General features: G+C 37.7%; 1 protein-coding gene across 1 annotated transcript in view; it reads left to right on the top strand.

The window, feature by feature from the left end:
- The window catches only part of LOC114046349 (sodium/hydrogen exchanger 4-like), an 81,022-nt gene that overhangs the window by 28,486 nt on the left and 32,733 nt on the right, over positions 1-19,803 (top strand). Inside the window, exons 3-4 of the mRNA XM_027866656.1 lie at positions 11,107-11,366; positions 13,574-13,791. Coding sequence (XP_027722457.1) covers positions 11,107-11,366; positions 13,574-13,791 — 478 coding nt within the window. The remainder of the gene's footprint in view (positions 1-11,106; positions 11,367-13,573; positions 13,792-19,803) is intronic.

Genomic DNA, 19,803 nt, shown 5'->3' with positions numbered 1-19,803 from the left:
TCCTCATTTTGTAGATAAAGAGATGGAGCCAGAGTTGAGACAACCTGCCCCAATGCCACCAAGGGAATTGGAAGAATTGATACTCAGTTACTCTAACTCTCCAGCCAGTGCTCTCATCACTGTGCTCTTCACGTCAAATTCCCCTCACTGGTTTTTAAGGTCCTCTATTTATTATTGAATAGTAAAAATGAAGACTGGACTTGTGATTTCTCTGCTATACGGAATATACAGATGAGAAAACTACTTCTAACAAGAATGATTGCTACCTTCTCTTCAAATTATGATGTTGCAGACTAGTCTAGAGCACAGACATTTGGTGACTTGACCAAGGTCACGCAGACAAGTATGTGTCAGAGGCAGTACTTAAACCCAGATCTTCCTGGTTCTGAGGCTTATTCTCTATCTACTATGTCACACTCCCTTTCATCATCATCACCATCATCCTCTGTTCTCAGGACCATTTCTATCTGAACTCCATTAAACATAAAGGTGAGGATGAAATGACAGTGATAATTACTGACATATGACTGCTGTGTGTTTATAGACTATATATGTACATATATACACCTGTACATGCATACATATACATACAATATCTAATAATATATGTATAATATATAATATAACATATTTATTATATATAACTCTATATATAACCATAACTATTACCATAACTATAACTATATGTGTGTTTATGTTTATGCAGATATACATATACATACATATACATGTGTGTATATACATATATCCACACACATAAACATGCACATATAGATAAAATTTAAAACTATTTCTAGTATGAACCCTTCATTCCATTCAGGCTGATCTCCTTAGTGTCTCTTTTACAAGTCATACTTGTTCCTAGCTAAATACCATTGCTCATGGTTTTCCTAACTGTCTGGATTGGCTTTGCTTCCTCCCCTCCTCCAAAATCCTATTTTTTCCCCTGCAAAATTTAACTCATCTCTTCAGTGAATTATTCTCAGATTTTTACAGCCCACACTGAACTCTCCCTTTTCTGAATTCCAGTTGTACTTTGTGAAGAAAAGGCCCAGGCAGTTTCCAAACAAAAGACTCTCTGCCTATTTTTACTTTTGAATAACTATCTGGTATCTAACCACGGTATAGGGAGGGAGACTCTTTTCCAAAGACTATGTTGGGCCCATGACTTTTTCTCTTTTCTCTTCTTCTTCTGCTTTTTCCTCCTACTCCTTCTCTTCTTCCTCCTTTCCTATAGAACTGTCTTTCTAGAGATAGAGGGCAGAGAAAGAAGGAGAGGGATTTTTAAACAAAACTTCAATGCAGTTTGATTAATTTGTCATGACAGCCCTCTGAAGTGAGAATTCAGAGAAATCAATGAATAGGACTGTCCCTAGGGAGGCAGAGAAGGAGGGTGTCTAGGGCATAGAGAGTAGGGTCATCTTGCCCAGAGCAACGAGGAGGTCAAGTTGATTTCAGGGCAGCCCACACTGTGAATAGTTTTTAGTCATTTTCATCTAGAAGCTTTGAGGATCACCTATTAAAACTAGATAGGAGATCTCAGTCTAATTCATGAGTAGGCAGAGTTCCAAGGTGAAGAGGAATGCCTAAATGAAAGTCGGGCCAAGAGGCAGGGTGGATATAGCATGGTAGGAGCTCCTGGAAGAAACAAGGAAACCCTTTGGGGAAGAAAAGCTGCCTCTATTCCAAATGGTCAGGCTATTTTCCATGGATACATGTCAAATCAGCATAAGCATACACACAGACACATACACACAGACACAATATATTTTGAAACTGAAATATTTGTATTTTTAAAACTTTGGGGACATAAATCAATATGTATTTATAATTGTGCATCTAGGATAGGTGTTTTGCACCTCTAGTCTGTGGGACTGATGGTTAGATAGATAGATAGATAGATAGATAACTATATGTCAGTATAATTTATTTCCTTTGTAATCTTATGTATTTTATTTTACGCATTTAAAAATATCATTCTGAAAAGTGATCCATAGGTTTCACCGGACTGACAAAGGGGCCCATCATATTCACACACACACACACACACACACACACAAACACACACTCACACACACATATACACACAACATTCTGAACCTCTGTCTTAGAGCAAACCTCAGAGGCTATCTAGTTCAGCATCCTCATTTTACAGATGAAGGAATTGAGGACTTGAACCCAGGACCTATACTGTATCATGTGATTTGACGTGTCCTTGAATATAGTGAAACCACTCACTGCATTAGATTGTTGAATGGCTGTCTCTTAAGTTACTAGAATTCTTCTGAAACCCACATAATCGATGAAAGAAAATAGTGGACATATAAATATGCTACTTCCTGGAACAATTCTACACAATTGGAGAAAGATTGTCTTCATGTTGTCTGAGAAGCTGCTGTGACCTTTAGGAGCCTGTCACAGTATGTCTTCAGTTGCTTTTTAAATCTAAGCAGTCCCAGACGTGATTAATAAGCAGTCATTCTTTCTCTTTTTAGCCTGTTGCCTTCAGTCACCCTCTCTTCAGCTCAGCTCATTTCATAGCACCCACTTCATTACCCTGCTATCATCCCCACACATCCAACCTGACCAATCTGTTTTGCTTTGATTCAATTCTTGGCAAAAATAGCCCTCTTGGAAATATATCCATGACGGTAGTTTCCTTATCTGTAAAATGAAGCAGTTGGGCTAAATGATCTCTCAAATACCTTTTAACTCTTAAAAATGGTGTCATTGTCTATCCAAAATATGCCCAAGATTATGGGCTGCTTAGGTCCTGAACAATTATCTCCAGGGCTTTTTGGCCCCCATGCTACTTGTAGGCTATTGTGTGAGTTTCCTAGAGGTCTGCTCTCATAGATTAGTATTAGTTCATGGGATATCAAGGGCTGGAATGGACCTTAAACCTGATTTTATAAATGAGGAAACTGAGGTCCAAGGAAGTACAATGACATGCCCTAGTTCTTTCAGGTGATGATAGAAGGAGGATCCCTAGAGCATAGAGAGTAGGGTCATCTTGCCCAGAGCAACGAGGAGGTCAAGTTGATTTCAGGACAGCCCACAGTGTGAATAGTTTTTAGTCATTTTCATCTAGAAGCTTTGGGGATCACCTGTTAAAACTAGATAGGAGATCTGTGTAATTCATGAGTAGGCTGACTTCCAAAGTGAAGAGGAATGCCTGAATAAAGATTGGGCTAAGAGGCAAGGTGGATATAGCATCAGTAGGAGCTCCTGGAAGAAACAAGGAAACCCTTGGGGGTTTTTAAATGAAGAGATAGGATCTGAACCCAGATTTTCTAATTTTAGAGCCAGTCTTCTTTGCCTTGGACTATGTAGTCCTCTATACAGTTGGGAGACTCCATGTAGTTTCTCCAAGCATTAGAACATAAAATAAACTGAAAAAGCCTGAATAATGCGTCCTGCTTCATTACATTAGGGCTACATGGTATATGAGATGGTGTGCTACTGATTCTGATGTAAGAATGTGGTACTTTACATCCAGTGGTGGTTATGCTGGTAAATGTTTAACAACCAACTTTTCAAGGAAAAAAAGTAGTATGCAAGACATACTTTTAAGTTTAAGCTTTATTATTAACATTTTTCCCATCCCTTCCTTAAGCCTAGTCAAGAAAACAGTAAATCAAGTCCTGATTTGCAGTATTTGCCAAATTCTGAGGTATATATGCTCACACTGAAAACTTAAGAATGAGCTCTCTGAGTCTCTTCTAACTGACTCCAGCGAAAGACAACAGCAAAGTAGAGTAACCTTTGGCTGTTTTTAAAATTAATCAATAAGCATTTGTTAAACACTTACTATTTGTCAAGAATTGCAAAGTGCCAGACAGAAAAATAAAAACACCTACAGCAAAACCACCACCACCAACTAACATTTATATAGCATTTTGCAATGCTGGTAAAGTGCTTTACATATAGTCTTATTTTAAAATAGTGTTTACCCTCGAGGAGCTCACCTTCTTTTAGCTATTAATAATTAATTAATAATAATATTAATTAATAATATTATATTATAATAATATTAATTAATAATAATATTACTGAAAGCTATTAATAATATTAATACAGAATCATATAGGATTTCAGAGCTAGAAGGAACCTTAGGCACCATCTAGTCCCACCTTATCTTTACAGATGAAGAAACTGAGGCCTGAGAGGTGAAATAATATTCCCAAGTTGGCAATGCTAAAACATAACGTCATTGAATCAAGAGTCAAAAGAAAGAAAAAAAAAAGAATCAGAAGAGACCTTAGAGCTTATAACTCACTGCTCTTTAGTGGAAAAACTACTTGAGACCTAGAGAGGTAAAGGGAGGTACCCAAGACAATGTAAGTAGAAGTGAGCAGAGCCACAGTTCAGACCTTGGACTCTAAACCTAGCACTCCTTCCAGAGTCTCTCCTAAGTTAGTGAGAGAGGTTTGAACTCGTCTCCCTAGTCCTCCCATGTTTAGCTCTTTAGCCAGAAAAGCTTGCTATGCAACCTGAGCCCAGGACTTTGTTCTTGTTCAGACACGTCCCACTCTTTGTGACCCTATTATGGGTTTTCTTGGCAAAAATACTGGAGTGGTTTAGCATTTCCCCCTCCAGATCATTTTACAGATGAAGAAACAAAGGTAAACAGGATTAAGTGACTTGCCCAGGGTCACACAGTTAGTAAGTGTCTGAGGTGAGATTTGAACTCAAGTCTTCAAACTGAGGCCTGGGAAAGACTTTAATTTAGAAAGGCCAAGGTCACCCACTACATCCTGAGCCATTGCCATTTGTCTTGATTTATGTCTTGCCAATGGGCTTCAACACCTCACAAGGCTGATGACTTTGTGCAGCTCTGACTTACTTAAATCCAATTTATTCACAAGTCAAGTCAAGTCATCAACCTTGCGGCGTCATTGTTCCTCTTTGAGAATGAAGGATGAACAATAACAATTTCCTGAATCCAGGCCCGGTGTTCTATCCTCTGCACCACCTCGCTACCCTGCACCACTTAACATTCATCACCCGTTTACATTTCAGCACTTAGGAAGATAAATGGCTTTTATTGTTGTTGTTGTTGTTGATACTTCCCTCAGAATTTAGGCATGCTACCACCAGGGCATGACATAAAGTCAGCTACTCTTCATCTCAGCTTGAAATGGTACTTTTCCTGAATTTAAGCTACCTTCCAATCTCAAGGGGGCTTTCACAAGATCACAGATTTACAGGTCAAAGGGACCTTAGGGACAGTCTAACTCAACTACCCCCATTTTACAGATGAGGCCAAATGATTTGCTCCAAGCCTCAGGGGTAATGATTGGAAGAGCTGGGATTTGAACCCAGGTTCTCTGACTCTGAATCCATTGCTATTTCTACTGTACTACACCAATAGGACCTCTAAAATGGAACACAATTTTCAAACTCTATCAAATTATATCTCTTTTTTAAATACCTAAAATTAAAGTATTAAAAGTATATAAAACAAAGTAAACTTTAGCTAATACAAAAGATGATCTTTTTCTAGAATAAGTGTTATTACTCATTTTTATGTCATGGACTCTTTTAGTAGTCTGGTAAAGTCTATGCATCCCTTTTCATAATAATGTTTTTAAATGCATAAAATAAAATGCATAGGATTACTGAAGAAATAAATCACATTCGAAAACAATAATCAACATATTTAAAAAAAGCTCGTGAACTCTAGTTTAAGAACTCGTTTTAGAACAACTTTGAAATATCTTATTAAATTTTTTTGTTTTAATATCATCTTCATTTCCATATACATCCCTTCTTCTGTAACCTAGAGACCCAATACCTACAAGAAAAAGGAAAAAAAATGCTTCAGCAAGACCAACCAACCATATATGCAATATTCTTCCCTTACAGTCCTCTACCTCTACAAGAAAAAGAGAGAAGTAAATTCTCATATCTCATCTTGAAGGCCAAACCTGATCATTCTAATTACACAGTCTTCGGTTTTGATTTATTGTCATTATCATTGTTCTTTCTATTTACACTGTTGTGTATGTTTTTTTTCCTGGTTCTGTTTATTTTGCATCAATTCAAAGAAGTTTTCTCATACTTCTGTGCATTCTGAATATTCCATTACATTAGTTTACTGCAACTTACTTAGCCATTCCCCAATTCATGGGCATTGCCACTATAAAAAGTACTGACATAAAGATTTTGGCATATAGGTCCTTCTTTTAATCTTTTGGCTTTCTTGCAGTTGAGATCTCTAGCTGTAGAATCTCTGAGTCAAAGGTATAGGTGTTTAAGTACATACATACTTTCTTAGAATGGTTCCAAATTGTTTTCCTGAATGGTTGGGCTAAATCACTTTTAAAAACAAATAAACTTTTGAATATTTATATTTGTCTCTTTCTTACCTATATCTTACAGTGTTGTTATGAGGCAAGCAATCCGCAAACATTTAAATACTATGTTATTATTATTATTAATGATTATTATTACCTGACTCTAAGCAAACTTTCTGAAACTTTCAGCAGTTTCATGTCTCTTTATATTCATTTCCTAATTTGATCATAAATATCAAGCTTTCTGGCTTGAAACTTCAAAGTCATTGGTTACTTATTTTTTAGCTGATATAGGAAGTCAGGAGACCTGGATTCTCACCTCAGATTTGCTATTTACTAATTGTGTAACTTTTGGTTAAAAAAAAAAAGATCATTGAATCACTTCGTCTTTCTTGGCCTGTTTCTTCTTCTGTAAAATGAAGTGATTGGATTATGTATTCTCCAAGGCCTCTTCTAGCTTGAATAAGAGCCCTCTTTCTGCAGGAAGTCATTCCTCACCCGTCTTAATTCCAGTACCTTCCCTCTATTAATTATTTCCTATATATCCTGTGGCAGATAAGTCACACAGTGGAGAGAGTACCAGGTCCAGAGTCAGGAGGATTCATCCTCCAGAGTTCAAATTTAGCCTCAGACACTTACTAGCTATGTGACCCTGGGCAAGTCACTTAACCTGGTTTGCCTCAGTTCCTCATCTGTAAAATGAGCTAGAGAAGGAAATGGCAGACCAGTCCAGTATTTTTGCCAAGAAAACCCCAAATAGGGTCACAAAAAAATCGAACATGACCAAAAAACAATCCAACAACATTTATGTGGTATATAGCTTCCTTTGTTTATCTTTGTTTGAATGTTGTCTCCCTTATTAGATTGTAAGGTTCTTGAGGGCCAGGACTATCTTTTACTTCTTTTTGTATCCCTAGCACTTAGGGATGCTATGTGTCTGGCACATAGTAGGTACTTAATAAATATTTATTGATTGAAATAATGCCCTGGGCTTCTTTAAGGATCTTTCTCCTTGTCCATTTCTTAAGTCTGTCGAAATCTTGTCTCTGAAGCTTTCTTTGCTATATTCTTTAGCTTTTGGTCAACTCATGTTGCCAATCTCTGTTGAAGAAAGCCTCAAGGAAAGAAAATCTAGCGTCTCTCCACTTCCAGCTATCAAATCAATTAGAAAATCCTTATGTTTTTTCTTTATTTGGAGTAATTAAAGTATCCCCTGTCCTTTCTCAGATTCTTAAATATAAATTCAATCATTTTTAGTAAACCATTTTTAGCAGCTATCTTCTCTCAGAACTGTCCCAGTTACAGTTTAAAGTGATAGTATCTATTGCTGCAGAACAATTTTCTGATTTCATTATACTATCTGATGCTTTTATAAGTCAAATGAAGATGGTTCCTGATGGTACTCTCTGGGCTTGAACTGTATGTATGTATGTAGGTAGCAAAGATTCTGCCTGCCATACCACACTCATACCACTCGTGGCCTAGAGCCACAGCTATGAATATGCCATTGGTGAGCCCATGCTATTCAAAAACCAATTCAAAATGCCTCAATCCTGCATCTTTCTGACATCAGAAAGCAGGGAAAGGCTTCAACATGAACAGGAACCTGCAAAACACTTCAACCTTGTTTGGAGCATGGTTAAATGGGTATGCCGAAGCCACGCCAAGCCAACTTTTACTGGTTCTGAGATTGGATTTGGTAAATTTTCAATGTGAACATCTAAGAAATTGGCAAATGCTAGAAACTGAGTGGTGCAATGGATAGAGTGCTGGGCCTGGAATCAGGAAGACTCATTTTCCTGAGTTCAAATTTAGCCTTAGGTGCTTACTAGCTGTGTGACCCTGGGCAAGTCACCTCACCTTGGTTGCCTCTGCTTCCTCATCTGTAACATGAGCTGGAGAAGGAAATGGCAAATTGCTCCAGTATCTCTGCCAAGGAAACCCCAAATGGAGTCATGAAGAGTTGGCATGACTGAAACAATAGAATAAGAATAACAACACAATTTGGGGCTTGATTAATTGTTTTATTGGTTGCCTACACTTAAGAAAATAATGGAGAAAAAATTCATAATGCAAATTAAGATTAAAAGTGTGTTGTATATATTTTTCCCCTCCAAGAACCAGTTAAACATCTACTAGAATGTCACTCCATAGTTACACAGACATTTGGAATACTTCTAAGGTTTCTTTTTTTGTACCTTTTTTTAGGGATCTGAGATGGGTATGGTGGGGTGAAGACTTGTGATTTCATCAATGTGGGGAACTCTTGGGGCTTCCTCCTAACTTCCAGTATGAGAGGGCTGCCTGGGGAGCATTGAAAGGTTAAGGTAACTTAATCAAGGTAACACAGATATTATGTATAAGGCCAAGACTTGAACCCCAATCTTGACCACCACCATCATTATTCCATGCTGCCTCTGAAAAGGTAACCTCCTTAGTTAAGGACTTCAATTTCTCTCTCTCTCTCTCTCTTTTTTTTTTTTTAGTGAGGCAATAGGGGTTAAGTGACTTGCCCACAGTCACACAGCTAGTGAGTGTTATGTGTCTGAGGCCGGATTTGAACTCAAGTCCTCCTGACTCCAGGGCCAGTGCTCTATCCACTATGCCACCTACCTGCACCCTTGGATTTGAATTTCTCAAACTGGTTAGTGACATCTTCCTTCCAGAAGGCATGAACCAGATAGCATAAGTATGAGTTTGGTGACCTTTCACGATCCTTTCCAACTCAGTGTCTCTAACAGTGCGTCAAACAAATGTAAGGCAATTTCAGTTTGTGGCAGCTGCCTGCAAATCTTCGAGTTAGAACATATTCTTGGAGTTTTCTTTGAGTTTGCCTTCAGGCATCCCATCCCCCACCACCACCACAAACCCCAGTTAAACTCATGCAAAGCTAATGTTTCTGGTTGCTGCGGGATGGAGATGCTAGCTTCTCATCTTGCTCCTCACTTCCTTGATCTGAGTTAAACTTTGAATATGCAACACCCAGTGATTTCCAAGGGCCTCATCTATGTTGCTCTAAGAGTAGAGTCATGCAGGGGGTGGAACAGTATAACCACTGGATTTCTCTTGGATTTCTTTTGTAACCATAAATCACTGTTTTCCCTCTCCAAACTCAGCCAAGGTTTGCTAGAAATGTGGCCTCAGTTTATTTAAATAAAAGAGACTACTACCAACTTAATCTACTACTAACTGAATCCAGATTTGCTGAAAGGCTTGCAAATTGATGAAGTCTCCCTCCCCCCCCCACACACAATTTGGGAGTCAGTTTACACAAGCATCAGTCATTTCTGGGACCAAAGGCCAGAGTAGAAGCAGGTTGGAGATTACAGCTGAAAGACCACTTAATGTGGAAAGGCAATATGTAATTGCCCCATGAATACTGAGGGTGAAGTCAAAGACAGAGTTTGGCATGGATAAAATAAACTAGGGAGTACAAATAAGGTAAATAAATACAAAATATATGCAAAGTAAATACAAAATAATTTGCTCAGGGGTTGGGGAAGAGGATGCTGCCACTGGGATGAATCAGGAAAATCTCCTATAGAAGGTGGTTCTTGAGTTGATCCTTATGGGAAGCTAGGATTCCAATAGATGGAGTTGTGAGGCATGGGGGACAACATCATGCGTGTTTCATGTCTCCTTGCAGGAATTCTACCTAGGAAAGCTAGGTTGGCTGACACAAATGGGAAAACTTGAAAGATCACTTCCCTCATTGTGGAAAACTCCTGGTATGGGACCACTCTCTACCTATTTAGATACCAATCTGTACTAAATAGGTAATTCCCAGGGAAATTTATCTGATATGCACAGAAATTAAGTTTTTGTTCAGGGTCACACTGCTAGTCAGTGTCAAATGTGGGACTTGGACCCAAACCTTCCTGTCTCAAAGTCTAGTATTCAGTCTATCATATGATAGATTCCAACACTATAATAAATCTTAGATTTAGAAGTTGAAGGACGCTTAGAGGCCGTTGAGTCCAGCCTCCTCACTTTACAGATAAGGAAACTGAAGCCCAGAGTGGTTATATCACTTGCCTAAGGTTGTGTTAATTGTATAGTATACTATTGACATAGTATACCATTAATTGTATTAATAGTATAATTAGATCCTCTAATTCTGCTCTTTTTTTTGTACTGTGGTTCCTTGATATTTCCACATATACAAAGTAAGTTATGTAACAGATTTTTAAAAACTAAGTATTGAACTAGAGGGCAGCTAGGTGGCACAGTGCCTGGCCTGGAGTCAGAAGGATCTGAACTCAAATCTGGCCTCAGACAGTTAGTAACTGTATGACCCTGGGCAAGTCACTTAACCCTGTTTGCTTCAGTTTCCTCTTCTGTAAAATGAGTTGGAGAAGAAAATGCAAACCACTTCAATATTTTTGCCAAGAAAACCCCAAATAGGATCATGAAGAGTCAGACAAGACTGAAATGACTCAATAACAACAAAGGAGGTGCAGTGGATAGAGTACCAGGCCTGGAGACAGGAAGACCTGAATTCAGATCCAGTCTCAGACACTAATAGCTGTGTTATCCTGGGCAAGTCATTTAACCTTGATTTGCCTCAGTCTTCTCATCTGTAAAATGGGGATGATACTAGCACCTACCTCCCATGGTTGTTGTGAGGATCAAATGAGATAATAATTGTAAAGCGCTTAGCACCTGGAACATAGTAAGTGCTATACAAATGTTAGCTTTTATTATTATTATTAATTGTTATTATTAATTATTATTGTAGCTCAAACTGAAATTAGAAATTTGAGAATCTAAAATATTTCTAATTAGCATTCATTGTTTCTTTGTCCAGGTGTTATACAATATATTAATCGCCTTCACGAAGATGCATAAATTTGAAGACATAGAACCTGTCGACATTTTGGCTGGATTTGCCCGGTTTATTGTGGTAGGGGTTGGGGGGGTGTTTTTTGGCATCATCTTCGGCTTCATTTCTGCCTTTATCACACGTTTCACACAGAACATTTCTGCAATCGAACCACTGATCGTCTTCATGTTCAGCTACTTGTCTTACTTAGCTGCTGAAACACTCTACCTCTCTGGCATCCTTGCGTGAGTACAAATTAAAAATCATCCCTCACAGTAATGAAAAGAAAATCAGAACAGCCTTATGGGGACCATTTATGATCAATCAACCACTCCACACGCACCTAATATGTGCCAGGCTCTGGAAACACAAAGACAGTCCCTGCCCACAAATAGCTTAATTTCTATCTGGGGCATGCATCAGAAAAAGGCATTACTTTTGAAATTAAGCCTCAAAGGTGTTAAGGATTTATAGTTTTGAATGCTTACAACGTCTAATTCAGTCCTTTTGCATGGCACAAATGCTTCCCCAACATTTGCATTTGCATTCCCTCCATTATTTGCCTAGGGAAAAGTTGTGGTTTTATAATATCAGTTTAGAATCTTCAGCGATGCTAAAGGAGAAAGCAGGAAGAATATTTCAGTGTTAATTTCCTATTACTAACTTCCAGTAATGAGAAATTACTGAATTAATAGTACCTTTCAATTAATTAAAAGAGGTCTGAAGCCTCCAAAGTAATTCAATTGTAAAATTCAAAAGAAATCAAAATTATATATGTAATTACATACATTAGTTATATAAAATTATATATGATTTTATATATAATGTTGTATGTGTGTGTATACATACATACATACATACATACATACATACATACATACATACAAGTGGAGCCATTCATTCTTGACTGCTACTACCACCAACCACTACATTCTCATTCTCCTATGGCAGAGCAAGGATTATTGTTTATCTACTTCAGTGTGGAGAGAAAACAGGTGACTGGAGAAAGTGAGAAGTCTGGATGTTCTCTGAAATGAAAAATTTTGAATTTGCCTTCTTCAATGTAGCTCTCAGACTTTTGTTCCTAAGAGTGATTTTGTTTATGATTGTTAGTCTGATCTGACCTCTTGAGTCCTCTCTGTACCAGTGCCCAGGAACTCACACATTTTAATTGAACTATCTGGAACTCACAGATTTTAATTGAACTATCTACATAAAAACTATTAGAAATGTTATACAGTTAGTAAGAACAAGACTGGTACCACGCCTGACTGAGCTATGCCTCCCAGGCTGTTGATACTGAATTAGTGCCATTGAAAGTGCTCTTTTACCTTATATCAGACTGCACGCCATCCTGGGGAAGTGGAAGGAGAAGGGGGAGAAAATTTGAAACTCAAAATATTATGGAAGTTAATGTTGAAAACTAAAAATTAATGAATAAATTGTTTAATAAAAAAAAGTTCCTATTCTCAAGGAGCTCACAGTCTAATGTGTGTGTGCGCGCACGTGCATGTGCACACGGGTGTGTATATATAATACATAACATATAATGTATACATAATTATAAATATATTTATAAATGTGAAAAAAAGAAAGTAATCTTTGAAATGGAGAGGAAAGAATTGGAATGTGGAAATTTAAGGTGAAAGCTTAACTGGTGACTTAAAGTGGAAGATGCAAGCTATCCTTTCCACTATTTACAAATAGACTATTGACATTTTATCGTGTAAAGGTTATACCATGCCCACTCTTCCCAAGTTATTATATCATAATCATCAGAAGCAAACACTGGCTGTTTGGCATTGCATTAGCTGCTCTATTTTGAAAATATAAGTTGCTACCAACTCTTAACTTTAGACACTTAACCCTATTTGGGTGTGTCATGGACCTCCTTAGCAGTTTTGTGAGGATTATGGACCCCTTCTTAGTACATTTTTAAATGAACAAATTAAAATGCATAAGATTACAATGGAAACCAATTAAATCAAAATAGTTTTATAAATATGTACACAGATATATACATACATGTAACATATATAACTATTTATCTATGTGTGCGTATATGTATATATATATTATACTATAAGGCTTAACATAAAAACCTTGCCTTTATATAAAATACTTACATATATTTATATATAAAGATTTATCTATCTATCTATCTATATATACCTTTATATATTTATCTATATCTGTACCTTTATATATCTGGCTAAAACCTTTACATAATTGGTTATATAAAACTGGATCCCAGGTTAAGAGTTCTTACCTTAAAGAGATGGTCAGTGTCAGAAAAAGAATTTTTTAAAAATCTACAGTATAGCAACAAAGAAGGAAGGTCATTTGGGTTAAAAGATAGGATAAGTGTATAGCTATCCTGTCAGCAAGATGATTTTTGAAGTTTTCATTGAAGAATTGGTAGCTTTGACTGACACTCTTGTTGCACCTATAGGATCACAGCTTGTGCCGTGACAATGAAAAAGTATGTGGAAGAAAATGTGTCACAGACCTCCTACACCACCATCAAATACTTCATGAAGATGCTGAGCAGTGTCAGTGAGACCCTGATCTTCATCTTCATGGGAGTGTCGACAGTGGGAAAAGACCATGAGTGGAACTGGGCTTTTGTCTGCTTCACCCTGATCTTCTGCCAGATTTGGAGAGCAATAAGTAAGAAGCCAGCCTTTCAATGTCACAACCCTGGAGAGTTGCAATGCTGTGTCTTTTTTTTTTTAAGGAAAAAAATAGATTCAATATAAAAATAAAGTAGAAACTTGACACTAACCGGTTTAACCAGTCAAGAAAGAATAGGCATGTTACACAGCCAGGAAACATTTTTCACCTACGCACGCAGATCAGAACATTTTTCACATGATAAGATAATACACAATTGCCTAAAGCAGAGGTTTCCAGACTGTTTTTATCATGTGCCCCATTAGTGAAAAAAAATTGAACATGGACCCCAATAGATATACATTTATTTATGCTATGTACATGTTTTATTGTATTAATAGTGTGTATTATAAAACTTACATAAAAACAGAAATCAGTCAATCAAGGACAAGCATTAATAAAGAGCTTACTGTATGCCAGGGAGTGTGGGAAGTAATGACATACAAAGAAAAGCAAAAAACAAAACAAAACAAAACAAAAAAACTGTCCCTGCTTTCAAAGAGATCACATTCTAATGGGAGAGAGAAAACATATAAAAAAAACTAAGCAGAGACAAGATATATACAGTGTAAATAGCCTCTTGCACAAAGTAGGATTCGAGCTGAGATTTGAAGGAAGCCAAAGAATCCAGGAAGTGGAAGGAGGAAGAACATTCAAGGTATAGGGGACAGCCAGTGGAAATGCACAGGGTCTAAAGAATGAGTGTCATGTCCAAGGAGCATCAAGAGGGCCAGTATTGATAGGAAGGATTGTCCCTAAAGTGAAAGACTTTAAAAGTCAGAGGATTTTATATTTAATCCTCAAGGTAATAGGAAGCCATTGGAATTTATTGATAAGGGGTGTGACATTTTTAAAAGATGAGATGAAGGTGAAATAATGTTATTTTAGATTAAATAGGGAACCACTAGAGATTATTGAGGAAGGTGTTATGGTCAGACCTGAGCTTTAGGAAAATCAATTTGGCAATTGAATGGAGGTTGGATTGGATTGGGGGAGTGGGGGTGGAAATTGAAACAAGAGGACGAATAAAAGGCTATTGAAATAGACCAGGATAGGGACGTTGTAGAGTTAGAGACAATCACATTTGGAAACTGATTAAATTGTGGGACGGGAGAGTGAGGGGCTGAAGATGACACCAAAGTTGCGATCTTGGAAAATGGTGGTGCTCTTGACAGTAAGAGGGAAGTCTTGAACAATGTGGGGTTTAGGGATAAAGATACCAGAGTGAGATCTGTGTTATCCAATTCACCCATGTCAACTAATTCTGTCCTATTCTAAATGAGAAAAAGAGGAGATAGGCTTTTTACTCACCCACGAACTCACCCAGTGAATCCATCATTACTTCCCTAAAGCGCAGAGATTCTCTGAACCAATAGATGCTCTGGGAAGGTGATGGGGAATAAGGTGGAGGGAGGTGGATTTTCCCAGAGGCATCTGTGCCCTGGTATCAGTCATAACAGTCTGGGTGGAAGGGCAAACTCAGTTCTGAAGGAGGAAGGTTGGGAATTTGCACACAGGGTAAGGGAATGTTAGAGATAAGGATCATTATAGTTATATTGGTAATGAACCCACTGATGGTGAGATTCACCCTCTGATTGGTGGATTATATAATCTTTAGGGTCAGGCTGTGGCTTCTATGCAGTCATGCCAGAGTGTTGCCTGAGGGGCACAGAACCCACTTGGCGGATTGCTTGTTGTAGTTTCATCGTTGAGTCACTGAGTGCTCAACTCTTCATGACCCCATAGACCAGACCTGCACAACTTGTAAACTTCTTCGGGCTGCAGATAGGTTAGACTAAAGTCTAACAGTTGGTTAAGATATCAGTTGGTTGCCATGGGTCACATGATATTGCAGCAACCCTACATTTTTTGCCGGCTGCCCAAAATGATTTGTCGGACCACCTGTATGTTGTGCAAGTCTGCCATAGACCATAGCATACTACATCCTTCTATCATCCATTATCTCTCAAAGTCTGTCCAAGTTCACGTTCATTGTGACCATGACACTATTTACCCATCTCATCTTCTGCCATCCCCCTTCCTTTTGCCTTCAATCTTTCCCAACAACAGGATCTTTTCCAAAGAGTTCTGTCTTCTCATTATGTGGCCAAATTATGTGCAGATCACTGGTCCAGAGTGAATGGACTTTAAAAAAAATGTTAAGAGAACTTTTACATCAACATGTTTATATTTAGCCTAATAAATTTGTCCCCTTCCCTCTCATCTATCTGCCAATTTCTACATTCTTGCATTTTAATCAGCTATGGATTATAAACAGCTCACAAATTATATCCTGGGTCAAACAAATCTTAGCACTGTTAGAAGACTTTCCCCTAAAATAGAACAGGAGCTCCTGATTTGGAATAAGTGTTAAGGATCTTGAGAAAATATACCTGGCATAAGGGAAAACAGTCTATCAGACCTTATTTTTTTTCAGTTTTTTTTTCATTTTAAACTTAAATACACAATAAGAAAAGAAAAAGAAACATTATAAATACATTATTGTATTTTTAGAAACAATATAATAAATACAATAAAGAAACAATATAAATACATTAAAAACATTATAAATATTGAAACAAATACAAAATAAGAAAAGGAAAAAAAAAGCATTGCCATGGGCACAGCAGAACATAAGAGAGGATTCCAAATATACAACAATAAATTTCCATTTCAAGAAATCTTTTATAATAAATACTACTCGTTACATTCAGAACTGTACATCTTTTCTTTGCTCCCTTGTAAGTTTTCTTTTGTTCTCTGCTATGCACTTTTTATGTTGTTCTTTTTCCCCCCTTCCTCTGCCCTTCCCCCATACACCTATACACATACCTAGATATCTATAGTCATACTTATATATAGACATATACATTCATATACATCCATGTAAGATCATACTATACTTATTTGTCTTCTGTTTCTCTGAGGATGGATAACCTCTTCCTTCATAAGTCCAAGTCTTTCCAACTTTTTCAAAGTCTACCAACTCGTCATTTCCTACACTACAGCAATATTCTAACCTTATACTATCTAGGGGTGAGGAATCTGCAGCCTCTGGACCACGTGACCCTCTAGGTCCTCAAGTGTGCCCCTTTGACTGAATCCAAACTTCACAGAATAAATCCCCTTAATAAAAGGATTTGTTCTATGCTCAATCGAAAGGCCACACCCAAGAACCTAGAAGACCACAGGTTGCCCACCCCTACAGCTAGGCAGTGTTGCCAGTTCAATTGTTCAATTTACTTCATTCAATTTCAATGTGCATTTAATACCATTTACTACGTACCGGGCACTATGCTGGGCACTAGGGATGCAGAGTCAAAAAGGAAATCATCTCTTTATTCAAGAAACTTCGATTGTATTGGGGGCTGGGGATGGCACATGTATGTTGATATGTTAAACAAATTAGAAAATGCACAAAATATATACAAAATAACTTCTAGAAGGAGGTCACAAAGTCAAATGTGAAGGGTGGTTTGTTAACAATAGAACTGGGGTCCTGAAGGTCACAATGAAAGAGTAGAAAAGATTGGGATAGCAAAGCCAAAGGTATGGCACATGGATGGATTTGAGGGAGCATGTCGTCAGGTAAGGTAGATTCAGTCTTGCAAGACAATAACTCAGAATCACAGAGATTCTGAGAGGCGCCACAGGTCAAGAGGCTGTCCCAAGCTTCACAGTGGCAAAGAGAATGTTGGTATGTTTAGCAGTCCTTGAGTAAGAGTGGGTGGATGGAGCAATAGAAGAGGTGTCTGCTCTCTGGTTCTATTTGATGGTCAAGGTAGGGCTCATGGAATTCTGGCTGCCAGGCTGGTTTTACAGCATGGAGGGATGTTTGAAGTACTCACCCTGTTAGGTCAGCTCACATCTGTGCCAAGACTCACTCTAATGTTAGCTAGATCATCACAGGGAGGGGGCAGAAGGAGCTTTATTCTTGGGCTGATAGTCAGTGTGGAATAGAAGGAACATAAACCCATTACAGTTACAGGACTTTGCCATAGGACCTCAATATAGAAAGGTAAAATAGGGACAGCTGAAAGGGAAGAGGAAAAGAATAAACATTTATTTATACAAGACCTAGAAAGACACAAAATTCAAGTCTGGCCTCAGGCAAACCACAATAGTATATTTGCCAAGAAAACTCCTGACGGGGTCACAAAGAGTCAGACATGCCTGAACTATTGAACAACAACAATGTGTCAACTAAATGCTTTTTTACAAATATTGTCTCATTTGGTTCTCATAATAACCCTGGGGCTGAGTGCTATTATTAACCCCATTTTATAGCTGAGGAAAGCAAAGCAAACAGAGGTTAGGTGACTTTTCCAAGGTCACATAGCTAGTAAGCGTCTGAGGCCAAATTTGAATTCAGGTCTTCCAGACTCCAGGACCCACTATACCACCAGCTGCTTCCTCAAAGCATTCCAGGATTCAAAAAGCTGTCTCTAGGAAGTGGAGCCTCATTAGAGAAAAGGGAGCATGAGAAATAGGCCTAACCCTAAAACTCAGGCACCAGAAAAGAGAGAAGAAAGGTCCAGGGCTAGAAAGACTGCTTCATGGCAGAGGTATTCTACTGGTTCTGCTTGACTGGGAAGGGTAGGTGGGTGGACGTTGCAGAAGTAGGTTTTGGCCTAATATAGGGAGTGACTTGCTGACAGAGAGGGGGAAACTTAGATGGAGCTATCTCAGGGAGGATTTACCTTCCCTAGAGGTCTTTTTCCCCTTCTTTTTCTCTTTTTCACTTAATATGTTATTTTTTTCCAATTACATGTAAAGATAATTTTCAGCATTTATTTTTGTAAGATTTTGAGTTCCAAATTTTTCTCCCTTCTTCCGTTCCTTTCCCCTCTCCAAGACAGCAAATACTCTGATATAGTTTAGAGATGTACAATCATGTTAAACATAGTCCCACATTAATCATGTCGTGAAAAAAGAATCAGAACAAAAGGGAAAAACCATGAGAAAGAACAAAAAGTGAAAATAGTGTGCTTTGATCTGCATTCAGATCCATAATTCTTTCTCTGGATGTGGATAGCATTTTCCATCACAAGTCTTTTGGAATTGTCTTGGATCATTGTGTTGCTGAGAAGAGCTAAGTCTATCATAGTTAATCATTGCACAATATTTCTGTTACTGTGTACAGCGTTCTCCTGGTTCTACTCACTTCACTCAACAACAATTCATATAAGGCTTTCCGGGTTTTTTCTGAAATCTGCCTGCTGATCATTTCTTATAGAATGTTAGCACTCCATTACATTCATAGTTCAGCCATTCCCCAATTGATGGGCATCCCCTCAATTTCCAATTCTTGGCCACCACAAAAAGAGATGCTATAAATATTTTTATTCAAGTGGGTGCTTTTCCTATTTTTATGATCTCTTTGGGATACAGATCTAGAAGTAGTATTGCTGGGTCAAAGGGTAAGCAAAGTTTTATAGCCCTTTGGGCAAAGTTCCAAATTGTTCTCCAGGTTGTATTAGTTCACAACTCTACACAACATTAGTGTTCCAATTATCCCACATCTTCTCCAACACTTATCATTTTCCTTTTCTGTCATATTAGCTAATCTGATAGACGTGAGGTGGTACCTCAGATTTGTTTTAATTTGCATTTTTTGTATGACTATATATAGCTTAATTTCTTAATCTGAAAATTGCCTGTTCACATCTTTTAACCATTTGTCAATTGGGGAATGACTTGTATTCTTATAAATTTGACTCGGTTTTCTATATATTTGAGAAATGAGGCCTTTATGAGAAATACTGACTGTAAAAATTGTTTTCCAGCTTTCTGTTTTCCTTCTAATCTTGGTTGCATGGGTTTTGTTTGTCTTGTTATTTTAAATGCAATTTCTCTTTCTATCTCTTGCTGCTTGGCTTCCATGGTAATATATAGAAATGCTGATGATTTATGTGGGTTTATTTTATATCTTGTAACTTTGCTAAAGTTGTTGATTATTTCAACTAGTTTTTTAGTTGATTCTCTAGGATTCTCTAAGTATACCATCAT

This window comes from Vombatus ursinus, unplaced genomic scaffold (assembly GCF_900497805.2).
Source record: "Vombatus ursinus unplaced genomic scaffold, bare-nosed wombat genome assembly UNPS02014781.1, whole genome shotgun sequence".
NCBI lineage: Eukaryota > Metazoa > Chordata > Mammalia > Diprotodontia > Vombatidae > Vombatus > Vombatus ursinus.
Note: the sequence above shows the minus strand (reverse complement) of the source record. Positions and strands in the feature narration are given on the sequence as shown.